This window comes from Microcebus murinus, chromosome 1 (genome assembly GCF_040939455.1).
Source record: "Microcebus murinus isolate Inina chromosome 1, M.murinus_Inina_mat1.0, whole genome shotgun sequence".
Classification (NCBI taxonomy): domain Eukaryota; kingdom Metazoa; phylum Chordata; class Mammalia; order Primates; family Cheirogaleidae; genus Microcebus; species Microcebus murinus.
Window position 1 is genome coordinate 141,037,230 of NC_134104.1, and position 24,422 is coordinate 141,061,651.

At 34.6% G+C, this 24,422-nt stretch overlaps 2 protein-coding genes across 51 annotated transcripts in view; both read right to left on the reverse strand.

Annotated features, from left to right (window-relative positions):
• Nucleotides 1-24,422, reverse strand: part of CLASP2 (cytoplasmic linker associated protein 2) — a 194,468-nt gene that overhangs the window by 63,952 nt on the left and 106,094 nt on the right. For 33 of the 50 annotated variants that reach the window (XM_076006143.1, XM_076006132.1, XM_076006121.1 and 30 more), the window contains 5 exons: nucleotides 15,060-15,083; nucleotides 13,031-13,048; nucleotides 10,812-10,913; nucleotides 4,305-4,475; nucleotides 2,112-2,219 (listed from right to left, as the gene is read on the reverse strand). In XM_076006143.1, coding sequence (XP_075862258.1) covers nucleotides 2,112-2,219; nucleotides 4,305-4,475; nucleotides 10,812-10,913; nucleotides 13,031-13,048; nucleotides 15,060-15,083 — 423 coding nt within the window. Of the gene's footprint in view, nucleotides 1-2,111; nucleotides 2,220-4,304; nucleotides 4,476-7,447; nucleotides 7,475-10,629; nucleotides 10,657-10,811; nucleotides 10,914-13,030; nucleotides 13,049-15,059; nucleotides 15,084-24,422 lie in introns of all 50 variants that reach the window. The other 17 variants (XM_076006146.1, XM_076006141.1, XM_076006145.1 and 14 more) reach the window with 5 other exon arrangements.
• LOC105873892 (ubiquitin-conjugating enzyme E2 D3) lies at nucleotides 19,527-20,211 on the reverse strand. The gene has a single exon (XM_012769206.3). The coding sequence runs from the start codon at nucleotides 20,027-20,029 to the stop codon at nucleotides 19,586-19,588; it is 444 nt and encodes a 147-aa protein (XP_012624660.1). The 5' UTR covers nucleotides 20,030-20,211; the 3' UTR covers nucleotides 19,527-19,585.

Sequence of the window (24,422 nt, forward strand, 5' to 3'; positions counted from 1 at the left end):
AACCACAATGAATGGCAATATTTAAAGTCAGAGGTGACAAAGGGATTCCACCAAATGAACAAATTTTGGTTTCTTCTTCATATGTTTTCTAGTCATTCTGTGATGTTGGCATTATATAAATACAGGTGTCATACCATTAAAAAATCTGAGGTCCTTGCCACTAACATATAATGAAACTGTTTCTAGGGTAAGTGATTAGAGCTTCAGGGGGAAGAGGTGGAGTAGAAGTGGCAGCAGCAGTGGTAATGATGATGACCACAATGACATAAGTGAGCGTTCATGTGGGCCAAGCACTGCCCTAAGTTTTTCATGTTATTTCTCATTTAAGAGTCTTCAGAACAATCCTAAGAAGTACATACTATTATTATCCTTGTTTTACAGATGAGAAAACCTGGGTATAGAAAGATTAGAGCTAGGTAGGAACCCAGGTCATCTGACCCTAGAACACATGTTTTTAAGCCACCACATATCCATTCCACTTTCTCAACTCAAAGTGGTATGCTTATTTTAAACAGGTGTAGGATCTGTATTGCATTTATTTAAACATACATGCATGAAGATGTGCCATATATGTGTGTGCGCATATGCACATACATTCTATAGACTAACTCTATTGTATATGAATTAAAAATATCTCTGGTAAAAGTACCTGCCATACACAGCCTTAGTGATACAGAATAGTTCTTTTTATCCTGGCACCTTCCCACAGGGGGAAGGGAAAGAAAGAAACTTTGGCACCTGGGGCTGGAACACAAACAAGGGATGAGGATATTCTTCTATTAATATGTCCCTAGTTCATTGGAGTTTTCTAGTTCAGTACAGGACAGCCTAGTGATATATTTGAACCAAATGGCCCAGAGAATCAAAAATTAATCACTAGATATTCTATACAAGTGTATCTATCTGAGGAAATAAGAATTCTAGTAAACAACAAATAGAACTATGTTCTATTCCAAAGTCTGAAGAGCAAATTTCTAAGTATTACAGTAAATTTCCATGGTGTCAAAGAATATGAAATGGCTATAGGTTTGTACATACAAAGTGCTAGTTAAAATGCTGAAGGATCATGCAGAAATTCTAAAGATTCTCAGTGTAAAAAATTATGCCCCTCCAGTTATCCAAAAATAATTAATATTTTAAAAAGCATTTAATATTTTTATAATTGAGGTTAAATATAGTATTATAATCAAGGTTACAATACAATCTCTTTATAGCAGGGACATGACATGAGCTAATATGTGGGAAATAACTGTTAAATCATAAAATACTATAAAAAGTTATTCCCTCCCATTGATAACAAGGAGTTCATATAATATTTTGTGGTACTCTTTCTAGCAACTTAAATTAAATGACCTAAGTTGAAATGTCAATATTTTTGTTGAAAAGGACAAAAGTATTTTACCAAATTAAATTGATCATATTTCACTTGAGAGTAAATATTTAAATGTTATCTTTAAATTTTGTTGATTTACTTATTAAGAAAAATCTTGAATTCAATATTCTGAAGTTTAAATCTGTGTGACACTTACTTGACTATGAAGGAAATTTTTTTTTTGAGACAGAGTCTCACTTTGTTGCCCAGGCTAGAGTGAGTGCCGTGGCATCAACCTAACTCCCAGCAACCTCAAACTCCTGGGCTCAAGCAATCCTCCTGCCTCAGCCTCCCAAGTAGCTGGGACTACAGGCACGTGCCACCATGCCCGGCTAATTTTTTTTCTATATATATATTAGTTGGCCAATTAATTTCTTTCTATTTATAGTACAGATGGGGTCTCGCTCTTGCTCAGGCTGGTTTCGAACTCCTGACCTCGAGCAATCCGCCCCACCTCGGCCTCCCAGAGTGCTAGGATTACAGGCGTGAGCCACCGCACCCGGCCTTGAAGGAAATTTTTTAATACAATAACTAACTTACTCATTTAACACAAGTAAGTCAAGTCAAAAGAGTTTCCCAAAAATACAATTTCCTTCTCAGTCTTTCCTCAAAATGACAGAAAAGAGATAGGGTCAAAGACATAGTCAATGAAGAAAGCTAAATCCCATGTATGTTGAAGTCACTGACTGGTGATAACACAGGGGAAAGCAATGCACCTCACACCTACTGAAACACGTACCGAGGGGCTGAAAAGAGCGAACAGGACTTGTGTCCCTGCTGCTCTCCCGACTAGCTTCCCGGCTGCATCCTTGACTCACACTTGGTCGAGGAATACGACTGCTTCGGGCTGGTATAAAGCAACAGCAGCACAGCAAGGAAGAAAAAAGAAGACAAAGTTTGGATTTAAAAAATTTTTGATTTTATTATTCTAAAACCTGATCAATAACTTAAGTTTATCTAAGGTTGAAATTACTCTTAATGAAGCATTACCAGGAATAACTTAAAAATTTTAAATATGGTCCTCTAGTTTATATAAGACTAGAAGGGTAAAATAATATTTTACTAAAATAAAAAGGCTACAAATAAAAAGATTTAAAATATTGCACAACATAGTAAAACCTGGTTTTTCTCTACATTGACTAAACTATAAAGACTTCTATCATTTTTTTGTATCTTAAGACAAATCTTGTTTTTAAGAGAAAAATCTATACATTTCAAATATTAATCTTAAGTACAATACCCATTCTTAAGTTTTGAGTTTAAGATAACGAGAAAAAAAATGAGCCCATGCTTTCAATTCTTATCCCTTTTCTCACTCCTTATAAATAAAAACCATAAATATAAGTACAGAAAAATAAGTTAAATGATCTAAGTTGAAATATCAATATTTTGTTGAAAAGGACTGAAGTATTTAATGTCAGGAAAACTTCGGAGGCTCTCGGGCCAAATATCAGGCACAGTGTAAGTGAAAAGTGCTATTAAAGGACATTAATTGAAAATCTGTAAGCCTAAAAGGAATTTGTGCTACCTAATGAATAAAAACATTCTTAGACAAGTAAGGCTTCAAAAAGCTTGACTCCTACACACAATTTCTAAAATGTATTTCAGAATGTGTATATGCAAAGCAAATGAATAAATAAAAAAAAAGAGGATCCAGGAAAGGTTGCTTTCAATGAAGGAAAGCAGTAAATGGGGGAATTTCGAGATGACAGCTGAGCCAGAGGCCAAGATAGCAACCAATCCAGAGTACTGGAAAGAAGTCACCAGAAAATAAGAAACTCCATATAATAATATTACTGAAGGGGCAGCAAAACTAGAGGATATAAGAAGTACACATTATTCTTAAACACTGTCCAAATTACAAAGCAAACTCAAATGCGGCCTAATTGTAAGTAACTGGTTGGACTGCAAGAAAAGAATTCATTTCTGCATAACAGGAACATTCTCCTTCAAGTGGTCCCTAATAGTTGAGTGTCAAATTCAGTGTATCTTTGGGAAAAAATGAGGTCACAGCACACAATCTGTCTTGGCAGCAAACATTTATTTCCTCATAACACAATAAATGTTATTTATAGTTTTCAATTTTTAAAGCCAACTTATAGAACAGGTACATAAGACTTGCTTGTGGATGTTGATGAGAACATATGTGTTACCCTTAATAATGTAAAAATAAAACTGATAATTCTAAGAGAGCAGAAGGTATAGGGAAAGTATGGGAGTTGAGATACTGATTGAAGTTGATGGAACAAGAAATACAAATATGAGCATATTCTTTAAAGTTATATAGGTAATCTACAAAAGACTTATAAAACAATGAAAAACAAATAATTAAAAAGAAGTTTAAGTAATTAGGGAACTTCTGCTCTGGGCATGACAGATTAAGTAGCAGCTTGCCTAAGGACAATGTTAGCACCATGATTGATAAAGCAGAAAGAAAAGAAGGAAGGTAGGGAGGGAAAACAGACCACAAAGGATGTATAATCTCCAAACTTTTTAGTTAAAAGAGCCAATAAATCTTGTTTAAGATCGCTTCAATTATAATTTGTTACCTGAAATTTAAAGTCACCTAGTCGATACACAATGAAAAATTGGAAGTTTATTACTATTTGAATAGGGTTGAACTGTAATATCAATGTCAAATATAAGCAGCTAACATATATATGTATACATTTATGTATCTATGACAAATATTTTATAAATTCCATAATCTTGCTCTTTAAAATATTAGCTATATTTTTGAAGCTCCTATGATCTACACTTTCAAAATAAGATAACCAATTCAATTTATAACCTTTATTTCAACTGTCGAATTTTTAAGTTTGTTTTCCTTTAATTTATAAGTGCCTGCTCATATTCCAAAGTCTTCAATGCTACCAAAGCCTGAAATTAAGAAAAAAAAAAAGGTCACGAGTTTCATATAAAAAAATCTTACCCACTGAAAGCCTAGATGGACTAGCTTCTCTGCTGCAGCCCTGACTCCGTGGTATCTTGCTTCTTTTCTGTGCTGAGGCTGAATTGACCAGGACTCTTTGAACACCAGAGCTTACAGTGGAGAGGGCTGTTGTGGTCAGAACTCTTCCTGGAGACCCAGACCGGCTGCCAGCTGAACACCAAACACATAAACAAATATTAAGGCATGAACTCGAAAATAATTTGCTGAAAGGAGAAAAAGTCAAAATATATAACGGAGAAAACTATGATAGTATGGCAGCCTCTAAGTTCAAAGGAAATGGACTGAGGAAGATTTATATATAATTGTTACCTGGAAAAAAAAAAAAGGTATGCTGTATATACTAGCACTGAATGGTAAATCACCTAAAATATATTTTCAGTTTGGGGAGGGTATAAGATATTATATTTAATAAGGACAACACTATTATGACTTTTAGAACACAATAATATAAAAGATTTTCAAAAGAAATCATTTATCTGACAATATATTTTATACAACTAAACTGTTGTGTGTGAGAAAGTTATACACAGTCATGTGTCATTTAATGACGGGGACACATTTTGAGAAATTTGTTAGGTGATTTTTGTCATCATTCAAACATCATAGAATATACTTACACAAACTTATATGGCATAACTTACTATATACTATACTATATGGTCTAGCCTACTGCTTCTAGGCTACAAACCTGTACAGCATGTTACTATCCTGGATATTGTAGGCAATTGAACCACAATAAGTATTTGTGTACCTAAACATACCTAAACATAGAAGAGATGCAGTAAAAATTTAGTATTATAATCTTATAGGACCACCATTGTATATGTGATCCATCATAGTTCAAACTGTTATGTGGCACATGACTGCATTTATAAGGAGAAAACTGTAATAATTCTATCACTGCTATTATTTTTGTTAAATAGACAATAATGATAATTTGCTTCATTTTAAAAGTTTGCCTATGGAGATTCCTCTAAATGGTTATAGCAAAGTTACCTATCTTGCTACTAGGTATATTTTTCAATTTTAGAAAATTGCATTTTAAATGTTGAAAACATTAGGCCAGCTAAAAATTAAATGCTTTTTGCTATTTGCTTTCAAATTAGCAAAGGGCTCTTAGGTGGTAACATTCTGGGATATAGAAATACTGAGGGTAGAACAGGACTGAGGGCAAGTGTCAAAGAAGTCTGATCTTTTCCAAACTAGAAAATTTTCCAAATTTGCAGTCTTGTAAAATAGACGAGGTGTGGTCAGAGAAATGGGGGTGGAGTAGAAAAAATCTTTTCAAGGACTGGAGCATAGGTTTTAAAAAGAGTTTTAAAAACATAATTTTAAGCTAGAAATGCATGAGTTAAGTTTTTGTCAATCAAAGCACTTTATGTCTACACTGAATAGGAAAATGGACTATATAACTCCAAGATGTAATCTAATTCTAGATTTTGAATGGCAACATTATAGAAAAATTAAACTTGCAATTAAACAAATCTTCATGAAAGCAACCTTTTCCCTTCATTGGGTACCACAGTAAGAGAATCACTGCTCATACTGCTTACCCAATCATACTTTATTTCCACGGAGACTCAAATGCCAATGGGGATAAGCATGGGATATCAAAAAGGGAGGGACACTGAGTGTAGAGCAGGGAATAATAAGAGGACTTTGATCAAGAGGGGAGTGCCTGCAGTTTCCTAAGTGGGAGGTGACTTTAGTTCTAGCCAGCTCTATCTTGAGGTAATACTGGGCAGGGCTTGGTATTTTTCAAAAGTGAAAGCTTTGACATTTCCCGATTTTTATCATGTTGTGTAGGCCTAATAATTCATGAATGAGGGCAGGCTGGATGTGGTCCATGGGCTGCTGATCTGTGATCCTTGCTACAGTTTTCTTGGCATGGTCTTGCTGAGTACAATTTGCATTCTTGCTTAATTATTAAACTTTACCAGCACACAAAATGAAACCTATCTTCCACTGGTGATAGCTACATTGTAAGACAAAGCAGTGTTTCCAATGAAATTAACAATTTATTATTTGAGTAGAAAGAATTCTAAATTATTGTAGGGAAATTATTCAAATCTACTTTAAAATGATATCTTATTTGAATGTGTCATGATGTTTCAGGTGAAGAATCTTTGAATCCAGTTTCTTTCAGATGTAACCTCAAGGATACTCATATGGCACTTGTTTTCTCCATGCAGAGTCTAAACTAAATGTATACACCAAAACATCCAAACACCCAACATGCCACAAACTCACAATGCAAGATACGCCAATGGAATATTTTATGGGAAAACTCGCAACAATATACAAAGTATAAATAATGAACTGAGCACATACAATATGGCATTTTGTTTAAATCAATATAAATTTGGGGGGTGGAGTGTTGGTAGGAGATTGGAGAATTCCTTGAAATGTGGGTCTATTCAGCAGACAGGAAACATGAAGTTTAGAAACTGAGTAACACCCTTCTACTCTAGATTTACTGAATTTATCAAAATTATGTAAGTTCACTCTACATATTAAAATTCATTCATGCTCTCTCCTAGGTAATAAAATTGACATTGTTAATTTTGCCTCAATCATTACCCTCTGTTCTCTAATACTCCTGATCCCTACCAAGAGTATGATAAGTCCAGTGTCTATGACTCATTTTGGAATTATTTCTATTTAGGAGAAAATACCAAGGCTCCTCCCCCAACAAAGAGCCACCAAGGCCAATTATATCTTTTAGGAAAACCACAGAGTTGATGAAAAGGGGCATAATGCTACCAGAAAACACTCTAATTTGTAGAACTTGAACTTTGATATGTATTTTCTCTTGAGCTGCCTAAAATTTTCAAAGTATCATCTTATACTTTTTATGGCACTGCAAAGCATAACTAAAGCTCCTTTTTTTTGAATGTTTATTTCTGTACTATCAACTTATATCACTAAAACAATTTAGTTGGTAATAAAATAAAAACAGGCCAAAGAAAAATCATAACTGGCAATTTTTGTCCCAACTGACTACAGAGTAATAGTAGTATGTTAGTAGTATGTTAAGAATTTCTGCTGAATAGAACCCATTCTTTGTAATGAAAATAGGTGATCAAAACATAGATGCACACATAAAGTCTACAGATTCTTACCACCAATGGTATTAGCAGATTGTGATCCTGAACAAGTGTAAAGGCAGAATTAGGGTAAGGATTATAATCCATGAAGAGGGAAGGAGCAGTTTTTAAATGGATGGCAGATGGAAATAAGAAAGCTTTAGTCAGTTCTCAGAAAATAAAAAAACCCTAAAGCAAAAAAAAAAAAAAGCAAAAACTTGAAAAAATCTCAAAAGCACAAATGTCTATAACAAAAGCAGTACATTTAGTAGTAGTTTTTATAGCTGATAAACTGAAATTAGACACTCGTGTACAAAGCAGATGAAATGAAGTTGCAAAAGTAAATGTAAATTCTTCAGCTTTTCTACCACCGACAGTCCAAAATCTAAATAATTAAATGTTTAAGTTTTTGTTATTTAAACATTTAATTTAAAACTACACATAAGGAACAACTACAATATCTTATAGCTGAAGAAAAATTACATAAAAAGCTACAAATTTCATTTTGAGGTGCACAGAAAAAAAATGAAAGGTGGGAGGAGGGGAGACAGAGTTTCTGACAGGCCGTACAATCATTTGTATACATCCAGTAGGTACCAACAAAAAGAGACACAATTTTTTCATAAATATACATCTAGAAGTCTCTTCATTGGGTCTGCTTTTTATTTATTTTGGTTAGCCATCAGAATACACCTGCTTTGATCCAAGAGACTTTTTTCGTAAATGGTGATACAAAAATACGGCAAGACCATGCAAACCCTAATGAATTACTTTATGACAAAGTGAAGATGGAGATCACAGTAATATTTCTGTGCAAATATGTTTTAAAGAAACTTGCATACAAATTACATAATATCTCTTTTACAAAAGAATTTGGAATGGAACATATAGTCATTCAAATAAATAAGCAAGCAAACAAACACAAACCCCTCCAATATGACTTGAAACCTAAATGATTTTATAGTGGGAAAGTCTTCTGATCTTAATTAAGGTCCTGCTAGGTCTCAAAAGCCAATCATTGTGTTCTCACACTTTAGGAGAGAATTTGGAGTATTGTGGATTGGGTTTCAAAGTGAAAAAGCAAATGCAAAAAAATTATTCTATTTTTTAGTGAAGTGATCTTTAGTTATAAAGTACCTAAAAAGGAGGTCCCTTTAGTAATATATATACATTTTTAAAAAAAGCTCTTTGAATATTTTTGCCCTGAAATCAACCTTAGAGTTATTTTAGAAAAGAACTAATATCTCACAATTAAGTTTTATCCTCACATCCTAGACATGGACAATTTCTGGTTGTTATCTTTATGCTTTAAATTTTCTAACTTCATTATCTATTCCTGTTTTCTGAAGGCAATAAGAATAACAAGGTACAGAAGTACACAACAGCAGTATAAAATTCAGTTGACATTTGATAAAAAATAATAATGAGGATAATTCTATCAGCTAACACATATAGTGCTTACTCTGGGCCAGGTACTGTTTTAAGTGTATTAAAAATACTATATCATTTAATCTTCACAACAATCCTATGAAGTAGAAGGTAATAATCCTCTTCATTTTACAGCTGAATTTACAGAAGTACAATAACTTTAAATAACCTAAAAGAGCTAGGATTCAAACCCAGGCAGTGTGACTCCAGAATCCATGATCTAAACCAGTATGTATTTGTCAAACTTTATTGTGACACAAATCACTTTGTGATCTTGTTAAAGATCAGATTCAGTAGGTCTGTGATGACACATGAGATTCTGCATTTCTAACTAGCTCCCAGGTGATGCTGATGCTGGTCTGGGCAGCATATATGGAGGAGCAAGGCTCTCTACTACTACGCTACACTGCTAAAGATTAAGTTATTCTAAAAATTACTCTAAAATCCAAAAATCAGAGAAAAATGTGATATGAACTACTTCTGATTTGGTTGAGAGAAAAGCCCTTGCCTAGAGTACATTTGTCATTTTTCCTATTTGTAAACAATCCTCAATTTGCAAATCAATTTTACTGAGTACTTCTGCTTTTTTAGGACTCTTGTTGGGCTCCTCATCATTATTGTGTCTGAATTTTCTGAATTTGGAAAGAGGAGAAGAGAAGAGTCTGCTAGGAAGGACTTGTGTAATCACCACTCTACCCCCTGTAAGCCCAGTTCTCTTCCCTGATTCCAAGATTCAAGAATTAGGTTAAAAAACAGACAAATAGGACATCCATATCCTAATAAATCACCTAAATAACAGAAGAAAGTTAAATTCATTTCATAGCCAAGTATATAATGAAAATCTCTCAGTAAAGAAGGAATGAGAACAAATGGTTTTAAATTAATAATGCTGTAAGTGTACATTTTACTATTCTGGAACATGTAGAAATAGATCATTTATTTTACCTAGACCTCAAAATTGTGCTTTTTAATAATTGTGCTTATGAGGCACTCAGCTTCTAATAAAATAGCAATAATATAAATCTTAAATTTAAGAAGGAATATAACAGAATTGGTCATTTCAATTTATATTTTGTCACTATAAGCCAGTATATACCTGCCAAAAATGCTAACCAAAAAAAAGGTAATCTAATAGATTAAGGGGAGCATAGGAAGATACCACATATCTGTTCTTGAATAATATAATCTAAGACACAACTAGATGTTTCATTTTTCTCCCCCCCCCCCTTTTAGAAACAGGGTCTCATTCTGTCGCCCAGGCTGGAGAACAGTGGTGTGCTCATAGCTCATTGTAACCTTGAACTCCTGGGCTCAGCCTCCCAAGTAGTTAGGACTAAATATGCATGCCACCATGGCCAGCTCATTAAATATTGTTTTTTGTCTTTTTGCTTTTGTTTTATAGAGATGAGGTCTTGCTATGCTGCCCAGGCTGGCCTCGAACTCCTGGCCTCAAGAGATCTTCCCCAACTTGGCCTCCCAGTGCTGCGATTACAGGTGTGAGCCACTGCACCAGGCCTGGCAACCAGATTTTGATGCTAACGTATGGCAATTATTTGCCTCTAAAAAGCAAAATTTTCCACATTTGCAAGTTTCGGAGTGTGAAAACCTTAAGGCTAAAGATTTGTGCTACTTAACCATGCAAAAACTTGTACAGCAGATGAAGTATTTCTGTCTTAGTGGTAGATATCAATGATGCAGCCCTAATAACACACCAAAGACAAGACAACACCCACTCAAAATATTCCAAAACATGCACAACAACTGACCCAAAACATTGAAAAAAAAAATACCTTCATTTTTGTCAGGTGATGATGAACCTAAAGTACAGAACAAGAACTCAGTATGTGGCTTCTCTTTTTTGAAATTAGCTTTGTCTTTATCCACTGGTCAATGTCCTAATATAGTAATATACAAGCAACACACTTATCCTAACATATTGACAAATATGGGAGGACTGATAAGCAATACATACGCTGTGACTGAGACACCATTTTTGTTCGACTTCTTCCTCTAGAATCTGTCTTGGCATTTCCCATGCTAGCAAGTGGTGCTGAAAGCTTTGCTCTCACCCGGCCTAAGGAATAAAATATTTACACAATTAAAGAGATTTTTCTATGATACTATTTAGTAACGGGGGGGGGGGGTGTGAGGAGAGAAGAAAATCTCATTATTTCCAGTATTATCAAACTCTGTAATAAAGTAACCATAACTTACAGATTATATTTCTCTCAAAATCTAAAAAAAACCATTGTTTTTTCTTGTGCTATAAGTTAACTTTCCTTCAATGGTAAGAATAAATAAAGTCAAACTAAAAGATTTACATTATTAGCTTGGTATTATTAGTCCTATAACTATAATTAAGATAATTACCATAGGCATGACACTTGTTTTTTAATTGGTAGTTCCAATTCTAAAATTTCAGTTTCTAGGAAATTTATTCTCAAATCCACCTTACAGTTTTAAACATGAGTCTAATCTTAGAAACAATAAGTCAAACAATCCTTTTGACTAAAAATGTACTTCTAAAGGGATGTGCAGGAAGAGATATTATTAGGCAAAATATTTAATCTTTCTATATCAGATTACTACAGATGTATACGGACATGTTTACTGCTCTCCCAACCAATTTCATTTATAAAATGATTTGAAAAAATCGTATCACATAAGAGTTGGTGCTTTTCTAAATATATTTCCTTCTGTCTCCCAGTTGCACTCCATCTCTATTTCTTCTCTCTCCATAAAAATAGGCTACAAACAACCTTAGCCCATTTCTAGAGCTCTTGAATCAAATGAGATATGTTTATTAAGTGCTTAAGAAGGCCGCCATTAGTAAAAACAAGCCATGATAGAATATATTACTAGTAGGTATTTTGGGGTTCTTAAGCAATAGTCCCAACCACTATCAACCAACCCCAAACATACTCATAAAGAAAGGGTCAGAATCCTTTTTAGTTACAAAGTACAATTTATAGTACATATACAAAATACTGGCTAACCTGATATGGCCATATTAATTAGGAAAAAATATACTCAAGAGTAAGGAGAAATTATAAAGTTAAGAAATGAGTGAGGGAAGATAAGAGAATAATAAGAACTGGGAATAAAATAGAACCAAAAACAGAGCATAATTGGTAGAATATCAGCATTCTATTAACTTCAAGGTCTCCAGTGAGCCCATAGTTCAGGCATCTCACCCTTTTAGAGTCTATTTTGAGTAGGACACAAAGTTCTCTTGACTAAGAAGTAAAACAAAAACAACCAAATTATTATTTTTAAAATGGAGAATTCATCCACTTTCTATATTCCAAACAAATTAGTATATATTAAGTATTTTGATACTAACATGTTAAATTACAATGCCACAGTGCCAGAAATCATGTTTTTAAAGGAGTATTCAAATTTAAAACAAAATATAAAATTATTTTAAATACATCAGAGTAAATATGGTACCAAAAACAGTTAAATCTATTTGTCTTTTTATCATAAGAAAATGTCATCCAAGTAAAACTTAGAAGAAAAAAATGTGTTCCAAATCAGAGGCTTTAATATAATAAAACAGCCTTCAGGCAGGATAAGTATAAACAGTGAATTATTTTCCTTTCTACAAATTCAAAAGCAATAAATAATTATTTTTAAGGTGAACCAGCTCAGTGAAATATATGCAGCAATTTTGTTGTAATATCAAACTCATTTTCAATCTGTAACCAATTCTCTAGTCACTCATTCAAAAATAAACCATACATTTAAAAACAGACTCAATAAATACATTTAAACTCCAACAATATTTAAGCGCCAATGATACAGCAATGGTGCATGCTCCCCAAATTATAAATGAATTGGCATAAATTAAAAAACAAAAACCACACGCAAAAAAGAAGAATATTAATGTCACTACTGGGAAAAATGAAATTATATAGCAACTTTAAACTAGAGATTATTAAACATGTTAAGCAACCATGTGTTTCCAGCATGAGACGATCCAAGATACAAAACAAAACAGCAAGATGGAAGAATTAAAAAAAAAATCTATACATATAACTAATGCAACCACACATGAAAGCAGTTACTACAACTGGCAAATTATAAAGATTTGCAAAGAAATTAGCCTATTTTAGTTTTAATATTTAATACTACTGATGAAAATAGTAATGTTGAGGTGTTTGTATTACTAACAAAATATACAATTCTTACCATCTTCAGATGCTGTTCCTAAATAAGAGAAATAAAACAATATTTCAACAAATTCTGCCAATGCTGATGTTAAGACCTACTTTGCAACCCCCACCCAAGACTAAAATGAAAGGGTGAAAACAAAAGATACCTTTTAGTCTGATAGCCTTAAATTAACTCTGAAATGGCTCATTTTGAGAAAAACAAACATTCTGAGGTAACCTAATGACTCAGAGAACAAGCTGAAACTAGACAATTGAAAATAGCAAAATTCTATATGAACAATTTTATTTGCTATATTTCATTCTTAAACCTTGGTGGAAAATGGTGAAAAAAGAAAAACGTAACTGTGTAATTCTTCTTTGCAAATGAAGATTTTTATAGACCTTTCTAGAGTAGGCCTACTTTCTGCGATTTTCAAAAGGTAACCCATAAAACAACAAGAAAAAGTTAATTTACAAACATGAGAATCAAATCTATGACCTAGGCCGCATTTGTCCATTATTTTCATCAAAGCCAAAAACCTATAAATCTAATTCATCAGCTATTTATTCAACATTTATGTGCAATCTTTAAGATGTCAATGAAATCTATAAAAATGACTACATACAAACATCTTAACTCACTACTATGTCTCTGTGGTTTTTTCTTTTTTTTTGAGACAGAGTCTCACTCTTTTTCCCTGGCTAGAGTGCCGTGGCATCAGCCTAGCTCACATCAACCTCAAACTCCTGGGCTCAAGTAATCCTACTGCCTCGGCCAACCAAGTTGCTGGGATTACAGGCATGCGCCACCATGCCCGGCTAATTTTTTCTATATATTTTTAGTTGTCCAACTAATTTCTCTTTATTTTTAGTAGAGACGAGGTCTCGCTCTTGCTCAGGCTGGTCTTGAACTCCTGAGCTCAAACGATCTGCCTGCCTCAGCCTCTTACAGTGCTAAGATTATAGGCGTGAGCCACCATGCCCAGCGTCTCTGTGTGTTTTTTACACATAAGATTGAATATCAGTAAGAGTAACACATCATATACCAGAAGTGACTCCTTAAATTAATATTTCTGATTTAAATAAGAAAATATTTTGATCTGTAAAGTGATAAAAGTTTGTTTTTAAAGGATCCAGAATATTAATATTAGAAGGATATATATATAAGGGTTTGAGATACAGAAACCATCTCTTGTTGGGCTATAATTTCATTCAATAATTTAATCATACAGAAAAGCAGAGACTAATAAAACTATTAACAACACTCATGCACCCAAGCTTTATTAAATGTTTCACTTCATTAATAGAAGACATATTGAAATGATTTTCAGTTACATAATAATTTCCAGAAAAATACACAATGTCTCCACTTTTTTTATATCTTGTAATGTGACTTATAGATTCAGTATTTTATAAAAAAGTCAAGCTCCTTCATAAGATTATGGTATCTGATGAAGTGAAGGGAAATGTCTGGATAATATGCTCTCTAGTACTAGACAGAAAATATTATACAGGGTTTACTGAAACAAGCAATTACAGATAGACTATAATCATCTGAATATTGAAATTAAAAAGGCAAAGCTTAAAGTAAGTTCAGTTTTGATGAAATGTTAGCTTACAACTTGCTCTTAAAGACAGCACCTGTAACTTGTATTTCATCTTGATAAATAATTATATGAACTTATGAAATATGCAATGTGTCTCTCTCTGTATCAGTAAACTAAAGAGTTGAGATTTATGAGATTTCTTTCCATTCTTCTGAATCCAATATTTTAGAGGAAGAAATTAAGAATATTCAGAGGTATACTTCTAAGAGCTCAGGAAAAAATTTTAAAGTAATTAAATTACAACAAAGTTACCTAGTATTTGAATAGGTTGGGATATGATATATCAAATAGATAAGCCTAACCCAAAATTCAATCAGAGAATTATGTGGACATAGCAATTTTCACATTAAGGTTATTGCTAAATAAGTAGTATATTTTCAGAAATTAAGAGAAGAATGAATAAGAATATTATACAGAATCCAAGATCCATAAAAATCTTTAAGAAAAGGAAGTTCTTACCATCCATCTTGTCAGAAGTATCCTCTTTGATGAAAGAGCAAGCAAAGAACAGAGGAAAACTTAGTATATTAGGGAAAAAAATGATTTTGTAATCCCTAGAAGACATTTAAAAAATTAAGACAGAATTCATAGCACAGGCATATATACTAAGCTTGTTTTCAATTAAAACACACAAGGAGATTACAAGATGATGTTCCTACCTGAAATAAAGACTACACCTAATTTACTAAGTAGAGAATTAAAAAAAAAAAAATCAGTAATGAGTGTGATTTTCACTAACCTAGAGAGAGAAAAGTTTGTGAAGCCCATGTCCCAATCTTGGATCCTTGCCATCAGGCAAATCCTCTGGTTTGGTCTGCTGAGTTTCTCTCAGATAGTCACATTGCCTCACTTCTTTTCCTCTCTAGCCTCTAGTATACTCCAAAATTCCATCCTTTCCCTCTCATCATTATCCTCTGTTTACTGCCTTGTTACTTCCCCACCCACACCCTTTCTTAGAATTCTCAGGCCCTATAAAACTTTACGCCTGGATAAATCTAACAACTCATTTTCTATACTCCACTACTTGAGGTACCCCAATAGAGAAAATTATACAACCATGAAGTCATGTATACTGACACTACTTAGAAACTGGGATAATTATCTGACTTGGCTTTTAGTGCCTGTCTGTGCAGAAAGGAGTTAACAATCAGGATTGACGTAGCTCTTAAGAAGCACCTGCTTATGAGTCTGGCCTCCTATAACTTAGGTTGGATGCTCCCCATGTTAATGATAAGGTTATTTTAAGTGTGTGTGGAGGGAAGTTGGGGGTACTGAACTCTGCTACATCAGTTTGCCTAAATTTTTTGCGAACAGTATGATGGTCAACACTTTCTTTCTTTTTCAGAGTCTGGAATTCTGGTAATTGTGGCTGGTTATGAGAGCCTATGTTATTTCCTCTGTTCCCTGCCCCCTACCCTGGACTCTGAGTCATAAGCAAGCTTCCCTGGTCAGAAAACATTGTGAACAAGTTTCTTTGCTGCATTTATTTCATTGTTAGAGGAAGGAGCAGTTCCCCAACCCCACCTATGGGAGAAAGAACTTTAAAAGTCTTTACTTAGACCAGACTACGTCATAAGACTTTTTCCCTTGCTGAGCCTGTTGTATTATTCTTTCACTGTAATAAATCTCAGCCTGCCTCTGAGTCCTGTGAGTACTTTTAGCAAGTTCTCAAGTGTCTGAGTGGTTGTGGGAAATCCAAAAGAGTACCCCACTCTTGTACCCTCTTACTGGCTATTCTAAACCTCAAGTTACCTCCTAGCACATGATTCTGAACTCTAAATCCTGGGGAGAAAGTCACAATAACCTCTCTCATCATACTCTTCTTAATGCCCAATGCCCTAAAATATCATATCTGAATTTGCCACCTCCTTCATTTTCTTCCGTTCCACCTCACTGAAACTGGTGACCCTTCTACATCCAAGGCTAACTCTGACTATGTTCTATATCCCATTCTTCATGCCTTCCATAGGAACTTGGCCATGAATTATCTATCTCTTCTCATCATTGCACTTATAATTTTTCCCTCTCTACTCACTTATGACCTTACTATACAGACATATTTAACTCCTCCAATCATAAAAAACAAGTAAGTTCCTGAACCCTGAACCACAGATAATTCCTATAGTGCTCGTTTACCCCTTTTTCTTGACCATTAGACATAAGAATAATTTATACAGATTCTCTTTCCAACTTCCTTAACCAATTAAAATTTGACTTCTGTGCACATGACCTTACTGAAACTATTTCTTTTCCATTCAAGCAATTCCACAAACCTAGTTGTCAGAATAAATATTCATACATGTGTATATATACGTCAGGGTTTCCTTAACATAAATTCCTGTTTCCTACCACAGCAAGCTTATTCCTCAGGCTGAAGAGTAAACTTCAAAACACTCACAACATTCTTTTGCTACAAAAAATTCAGTACTTTAAAGAAAACAAAAACAAAAATCAGTGGTAACTGCTTTAAGGAATGTACTGAGTTTAACACTGATTACAGTAAGTATAATTCTCTACTGACTTCCAATCTAATCTTCAGCATAGATCCTTCTGAGTTCTATACCACTATAACCCAACTGTCCACTGAACACTTTCAGTTTGAGGTCTTACAGGACTTCAAACTCAAAATTGATAAAACTTATCAAACTTTTAGCTGCTCATCCCTCAGTAACTTAACAACAGACTGAAAGACTGAGTATAGGAGAATATACTCTGGATCCCTGGTACCCTGCAGGGTGGCTGGCAAAAACTAAGCACTCAAGTGTCTGCTGAAAAAGAATGGGACACTCCTTCTGATCCACACATGTTCAGCTATCATAAACGAGGCTTAAAGTAAGAGAAAACAGAGTATACCAGTAGCATGCATATAAGAAAGCTGCATAAGAGGGAGGCGGATGGGATGGGGTGGAGGGAGAAAATGAGAACATCTTTTAACCCCTGGAAAGAGGCACAGGTAGCTGATTGTTCCTGAGTGTGAACCTGGGCCAAAAGAAGAAAAGAGAAGGGGTGTGTGGGGGGTGGACCTCTCACTTCTATAACAAAACAAACATGTAATTCAAACCTTAAAGAACCAAAAAAAGAAAAAGTCAATCTCATAGAACCATTATAGGCTCTCTTATAAAAAAAATGTTGCACATTGGCTTTCTAGTTCACATTTAAACACTTTAAATATAATATTTTTTCTGGTAATAAAAATAATAGATATTCAATGTGATATATTTATTTTTAAGATACAAGATGAACAGCTTTCATTATTTTTCAGTTTTCTTCTCACTTTAAAAAATTCAGATATAATTCAGACAAACCATAATTTTTACCCTTTTATAGTATACAATTCAGTGTTTTTAATTTATTCACAGTGTTGTGTAATCCTTACTATCTAATTCCAGGACATTTTCATCATCTCCCAAAGAAATCCTGTACTCGTTAGCAGTCACTCTCTATTTCCTCCACTTCTAGCCCCTGGAAACAACTATTTTCTCATTCTGTGGATCTCCCTACTCTAGCCATTTCATATATACAACTGGAATCATACAATATGTGGCTGTTTGTGTCTAATTTCATAATGATTTCAAGGCTGACCCATCTTATAGCATGCATTTTTATGTAATGTACTCTTTTTAAGGGCAGAATAATCCATTTCGTTATATGAACATACACCATTTTGATTATCTACTCACTAGTTGATAGACATTTGGGTTGTTTCCACTTTTTGGCTACTGTGAATAATGCTGCTATGAACATTCATAAGTTTTTGTGAGGATATGTTTTCAGATTTTTTTGGTATATAGATGGTAATGGAATTGTTGGGTCATATGGTAACTCTATGTTTAACTTTTTGGGAAATTGTCAAACTGTTTCCAAAATGGCTATCCCATTTTACATTCCCACCAGCAGTGTATGAGGCTTCCAATTTCTCCACATCCTTACCAGCATTTGTTATTGTCTGTCTTTTTGATTATTGCTATGCCAATGGCCATGAAATGGTTCCTCATTGTGCTTTTGATTTGTACTTCCCTAATGACTAATGATGTTAAATATCTTTTCATGTGTTTACCAGAAATCTGTATATCTTCTTTGGAGAAACATCTATTCAAATCCTTTGTTCATTTTAAACATGGAGTTGTCTTTCTATTATTGAGTTCTTTTTTTTTTTTTTCCATTGGTTTATGCAACTTTATTGAAGAAAAATAAATCAATTACTAGCAGAGCTATTAGCTGATCACTCATCCATTGACAACTTGCATCATTTATTCAGTGCTATATTAAACAGTGTATTGGAAGATAGATTAACTAATAGCTCCAAGCCTCCTAACAATTTAAATGAAAATTACAAAATGTTTGAGACCCTATTTTGGAATACAAAGGGTGTTTGACTTCCAATTTCCATTCTCTGTAGAACAAGAACAGGTCATTCCTTTATTGACATGCATAAAATACATCACATTTTCTGTTCTGCTGATGCTATAAATTCAATACCAATTCTCCAGCCACATCAGTTATGAGCATAAAGTATATCATGTAACCTCAAATCTCTAACAGTGGAAAAGGCTTAAATAAGAATGGATGCTGCTAGAATAATGCTGCTTCCTTGGATGTGACAACTGAGCATCCATCTCCCTCCCCCTCAGATGGTTTCTTCAGCATGTTAGAGCAGTGAGGAATGGTTTTAGTCTCATAACCAAATTAGAGTGAAGACATTGGTCACATAATACACATGCTCCATTTTTTAAAAAATTCTGAGTCTTGGGCAACTGTTCTCTTGTAACTACTTTACAGTTTCTAAAAGCAGTTATTGTCCAAAGCTGGAAGAACTTAAGTCTTCTCAGATGAGCATGTGAATGAATGGAGGGAGGTAAACAAAAAATAAAATTAAAAAAGATGAGGTCTGATAGGGGAGCAGCCGGATAAGAAAATCAAAAAAGGAACAGTAATTTAAAGTTTATTCCAGCTATAATGCAGGTTATTCTGACTTTAAGGTAGCATCACATGGCATACTTCTGAGTCCATTCCCGAGATATTCTGTTGTACTTATCTCTGTCTGTTTTATAGATCCGTGCAATCTCTGGCACTAGGGGGTCATCTGGGTTTGGATCACATAGCAGTGAACAAATGGATAAAAGAACTTTAGAAATAGTTAAAGCAGGAGACCACTGTGATCTTAGAATATCGAGACAAATGCTGCCATTACTGTTAATATTTGGATGATAAATTCTTGTTGTAAATGCAACCTTAGGTGGTTTGAAGGGGTAGTCTGTAGGAAAATGAATTGTCAGAAAGAATACACCGCCTTGATATGGGCTGTCATTAGGTCCCATAATTGTGGCTTGCCAATGAAACATATCATCCCCAACTGGACCTGCAGAACATTGTGCTGGAGGGTCACGGGCCAAATCACTAAGTTCCTTATTAATCCGTTTCAGCGCCATAGTCTGTGCTTTTCGTCTGGCTCCTCACTGTCTCGGTGTGTGCTCGAAGGTCCGGCCAAAACTCTTGATTATCCGGGCGACGGGGAAGGATTGTCTCGTCTCACACCGGCTCTACCAGACACAGGCGCTTGGTATTGAGGAGGCGAATCTCGCGAGAACCTCGTGGCTGGCTTATTATTGAGTTCTAAGTGTTATTTATATTACTAATATTTGGGATATAAGTCCCTAATCAAGTATACGATTCACAAATATTTTCTCTTATTCTGTATTCCCTCCCTTCCTACCTCCCTCTCTTTCTTTCTGAGACAGGGTCTCACTCTGTTGCTTGGGTTAGAGTGTAGCAGCATCATCACAGGTCACAGCAACCTCAAACTCCTGGACTCAAGTGATCCTTTGCCTCAGCCTCCCTAGTACCTGGGTTACAGGAATATACCATTAAGGTCCATTAAGTTTTTTTTTTTTAGTTTTTGTAGAGAGGGGGTCTTATTATTGCCCAGGCTGGTCTCAAACTCCTGGCCTGAAGTGACCCTGCTGCCTCAGCCTCCCAAAGTGCTAGGATTACAGGCATAAGTCACCATACCCAGTCTCTTTTCACTTTCTTGATGGGGTCCTTTAAGCACAAAGTTTTAAATTTTAATGAACTTATCCAATCTATCTTTTTTTTTGGGGGGTGCGGGGGCTGCTTGTGTGTTTGGTGTCCTATCTAAGAAACTACCATCTAAGGCAGGGGTCCTCAAACTTTTTAAACTGGGGGCCAGTTCGCTGTCACTCAGACCGTTGGAGGGCAGGACTATAGTTTTAAAAAAACTATGAACAAATTCCTATGCACACTGCACATATCTTATTTTGAAGTAAAAAAACAAATGGGCAAGAACACCTGCATGTGGCCCATAGGCCGTAGTTTGAGGACACCTGGTCTAAGGTCACTAAGATTTACACCCATGTTTTCTTTTAGAAGTGTTACAGTTTTACCTCTTGCATTCATTCATTCATTCATTGAGACAGAGTCTCACTCTTTTTTTTTTGAGACACAGTCTCGCTTTGTTGTCCAGGCTAGAGTGAATGCTGTGGCGTCAGCCCAGCTCACAGCAACCTCAAACTCCTGGGCTCAAGCAATCCTGCTGCCTCAGCCTCCCGAGTAGCTGGGACTACAGGCATGCGCCACCATGCCCGGCTAATTTTTTCTATATATTAGTTGGCCAATTAATCTCTTTCTATTTATAGTAGAGACGGGGTCTCACTCTTGCTCAGGCTGGTTTCGAACTCCTGACCTCAAGCAATCCACCCGCCTCGGCCTCCCAGAGTGCTAGGATTATAGGCGTGAGCCACTGCGCCCAGCCGAGAGTCTCACTCTTGTCGGCCCAGCTAGAGTGCCGTGGCATCAGCCTAGCTCACAACAACCTCAAACTCCTGGGCTCAAGCGATCCTCCTGCCTCAGCCTCCCAAGTAGCTGGGACTACAGGCATGTGCTGCCATGCCTGGCTAATTTTTTCTATATGTTTTTAGTTGGCCAATTAATTTCTAGTTCTTTGGGTTTTTTTTATAGTAGAGATGGGATCTCCCTCTTGCTCAGGCTGGTCTCGAACTCCTGAGCTCAAATGATCTACCTGCCTCAGCCTCCCCGAGTGCTAGGATTATAGGTACGAGCTACCACGCTGGCTTCCTCTTACATTTAGGTCTTCAATTCATTTTAAGTTTATGAGATAGGAGTCTAAATTAATTTTTTTGCATCCAGTTATTTCAGTACTATTTGTTGAAAAGACAATTCTCTCCCCATTGAATGGTCTTGGTACCCTTGTTGGAAATCAACTGACTATTAATGAATGTATTTATTTCTGAACTCTCAATTGTATTTCATTGGTCTATATGTCTATCCTTATACCAGTACCACAAAGACTTGATCACTGTAGATTAGAAGTTTTGAAATTGGGATTGTTTCACCTATTCTGGGTCCCTTGACTTTTCATTTGAATTTTAGGATCAGCTTGTCAATTTCTATAAAAAGCAAGTGGATATGGATTGAACTGAATCTGTACATCAAATTGCTATTCTTTAAATAGTAACTCTAGTAACTATTTAGTTACTAGATAACTCTTTAAATCTATGAACCTGGGATGTCTTTCCATTTATTTAGGTCTTTAATTTCTTTTAACAATGTGTTATAGTGTTCAGTGTACATGTCTTACTTACACTTCTTTTGTTATATTTATTCCTAAGTATTGTATTCTATTGTAATTGTAATGATTTTCTTAATTTCATTTTTGGATTGTTCATTGTTAGTATTTAAAAATACAAGTGATATTGATCTTGTATCCTGTAACCTTGCTAAACTTGTTAATTAGCTTTAATATTTTGTGCTTTTTTGTAAATTCCTTAGGATTTTCTACATACAAGGTCATTTTTTTTTACAAATAAAGATAGTTTTTCTTCTTCCTTTCCAATCTGGGTACCTTCTATTTCTTTTTCTTGCGTAATTGCCCTGGCTAAGACTTCTATGATAATGCTGAAGAGAAAGGGCAAGAGCAGATATCCTTATCTTGGTATTGATCTTAGAGCAAAGTATCTAGTTTTTCATCATCAGGTTTAGCTGTGGGTGTTTCAAAGATGCTTTTTATCAGGTTGAGAAAGATCCCTTTTACTCCTAGTTTGTTAAGTATTTTTATCACAGAAGGGTGTCAAATTTTATCAAATGCTTTTTCTGCAGCTACTGAGATGATCATGTGGGTTTTGTCCTTTATTCTATTAATACAGTGCATTATGTTGACTGGTTTCCATAAATAACTGTGCATTCCTGGAGATGTAATGTTTCTAAACAGAAAATTTTCTGAAAATTAAAAGCAGTAATCAATCCACTGTATCACTCCAGTCCTTCATCTATGTATAATTTTAATAGAAAGTGATGAAATTACCATACATTCTTTGGTAGTCTGTATCATTTGATCTTTGATGAAAATACGACTTATTAATGGCTGCATAGTATATACAAGACTATACCACAACTTAATTATTCCCTCTGTCACACATTGACTCTAATAACATGTTATTAAAAACACAATGAATATTGTTTTTATTTCTTCATATAATGATTTAAACATTGGATTACTAGATCAAAATTCTGATCATTTAAATATGCTTCATGGGCATTACTAAATCGCCACTCAGAAATAAGTGTCCCATCTTTAATTCACATCCACTCTGTTTGATAAAGCCCCTTTTAACACTTTCTTGACAACAGAGGGTAGCAACCTTAACTATCTTGTTGCGTTTATAGGTCTTTCAATTTGCATTTCTTTGATTACAACTAAGGTTCAACATTTATTCTGATGTTTATCGGCAATTTTGATATATGCTTTTCTTGATATAGAAATTTTTCTAAAAAAATAAGCTCATCTTTTTCTCATAGGTTTAAAAAACTTCTTGACATTTTAATATTTTTGGTATTATGTGGCAAAAGTTTTTTCCCTTTTAGTTTTGGTCACTTAATTTCATATTTTCACATTGTAAATTTAAATTCAAGAGACTTTTCCTTCATAGTTTCTTTGCTTTTATATTTAGAAATTCCTGCCCCAACCTGAGAGTAGATGAGTATTTACCCATGTTTTTATCAAGTTGCTTTATGCTATTAATATTTTAGATATCTAGAATATATTTTATGTGGTACATAACATGATTCTAACTTAATTTTATTCCAAATTATAAACCACGTGTCTGAACATCATTTATTGAACAATCTGTTCTTTTCTTGTGGTTACGAACGTAGCTGTGCCAATTTTATCACATACTACATTCATACCCACAATGTCTGCACTTTTTACAAGTAGAGCATTCATTATCTGAAATGCTTGAGGCCACAATGGTTTGAATTTCAGGTTTTTTTGGATTTTGAAATATCTGCATTTATACTTACTGACTAAATATCTCTAATCTGAAAATCTGAAATCCAAAATGCTCTAATGATCATTTTCTTTGAGTGTCATGTCAGCACTCAAAAAGTTTGGGATTTTGGTGCATTTCAAATTTCTGGATTAAGAATGTTCAACCTGTATTGTATTCCAATGATTTGCCTGCTTAGTGTTCCACTAGTACTGGCTAAGAGAAAAAAAATGGAATGTGAAACAGAAATAAACACTATGGATAACCAGCCTCAAACTTTTAATTTGATGTACATAAAAACACCAAGCTCTGAATAGCTTTGAAATATATAATTAAGCTTCGATTAGACAGAGAAGAGTTTTGTAGTTCTCCCAGATTCCCAAAAGGCTTTTAAATTCCTGGTAAGAACAAAAGTAGGAGAAAGAGAACACGGATGCTAGATACAAGACCAATGCCCTTCCCAATTTCCCTTAGTAACCAGTGGCAGAATGTGGCAGAAGTGTAGTTATGAAAAATCTAC

Bases quoted from the DNA above. Each gene is read 5' to 3' on its own strand.
- LOC105873892 (XM_012769206.3), bottom strand. From the start codon at position 20,029: ATGGCGCTGAAACGGATTAATAAGGAACTTAGTGATTTGGCCCGTGAC.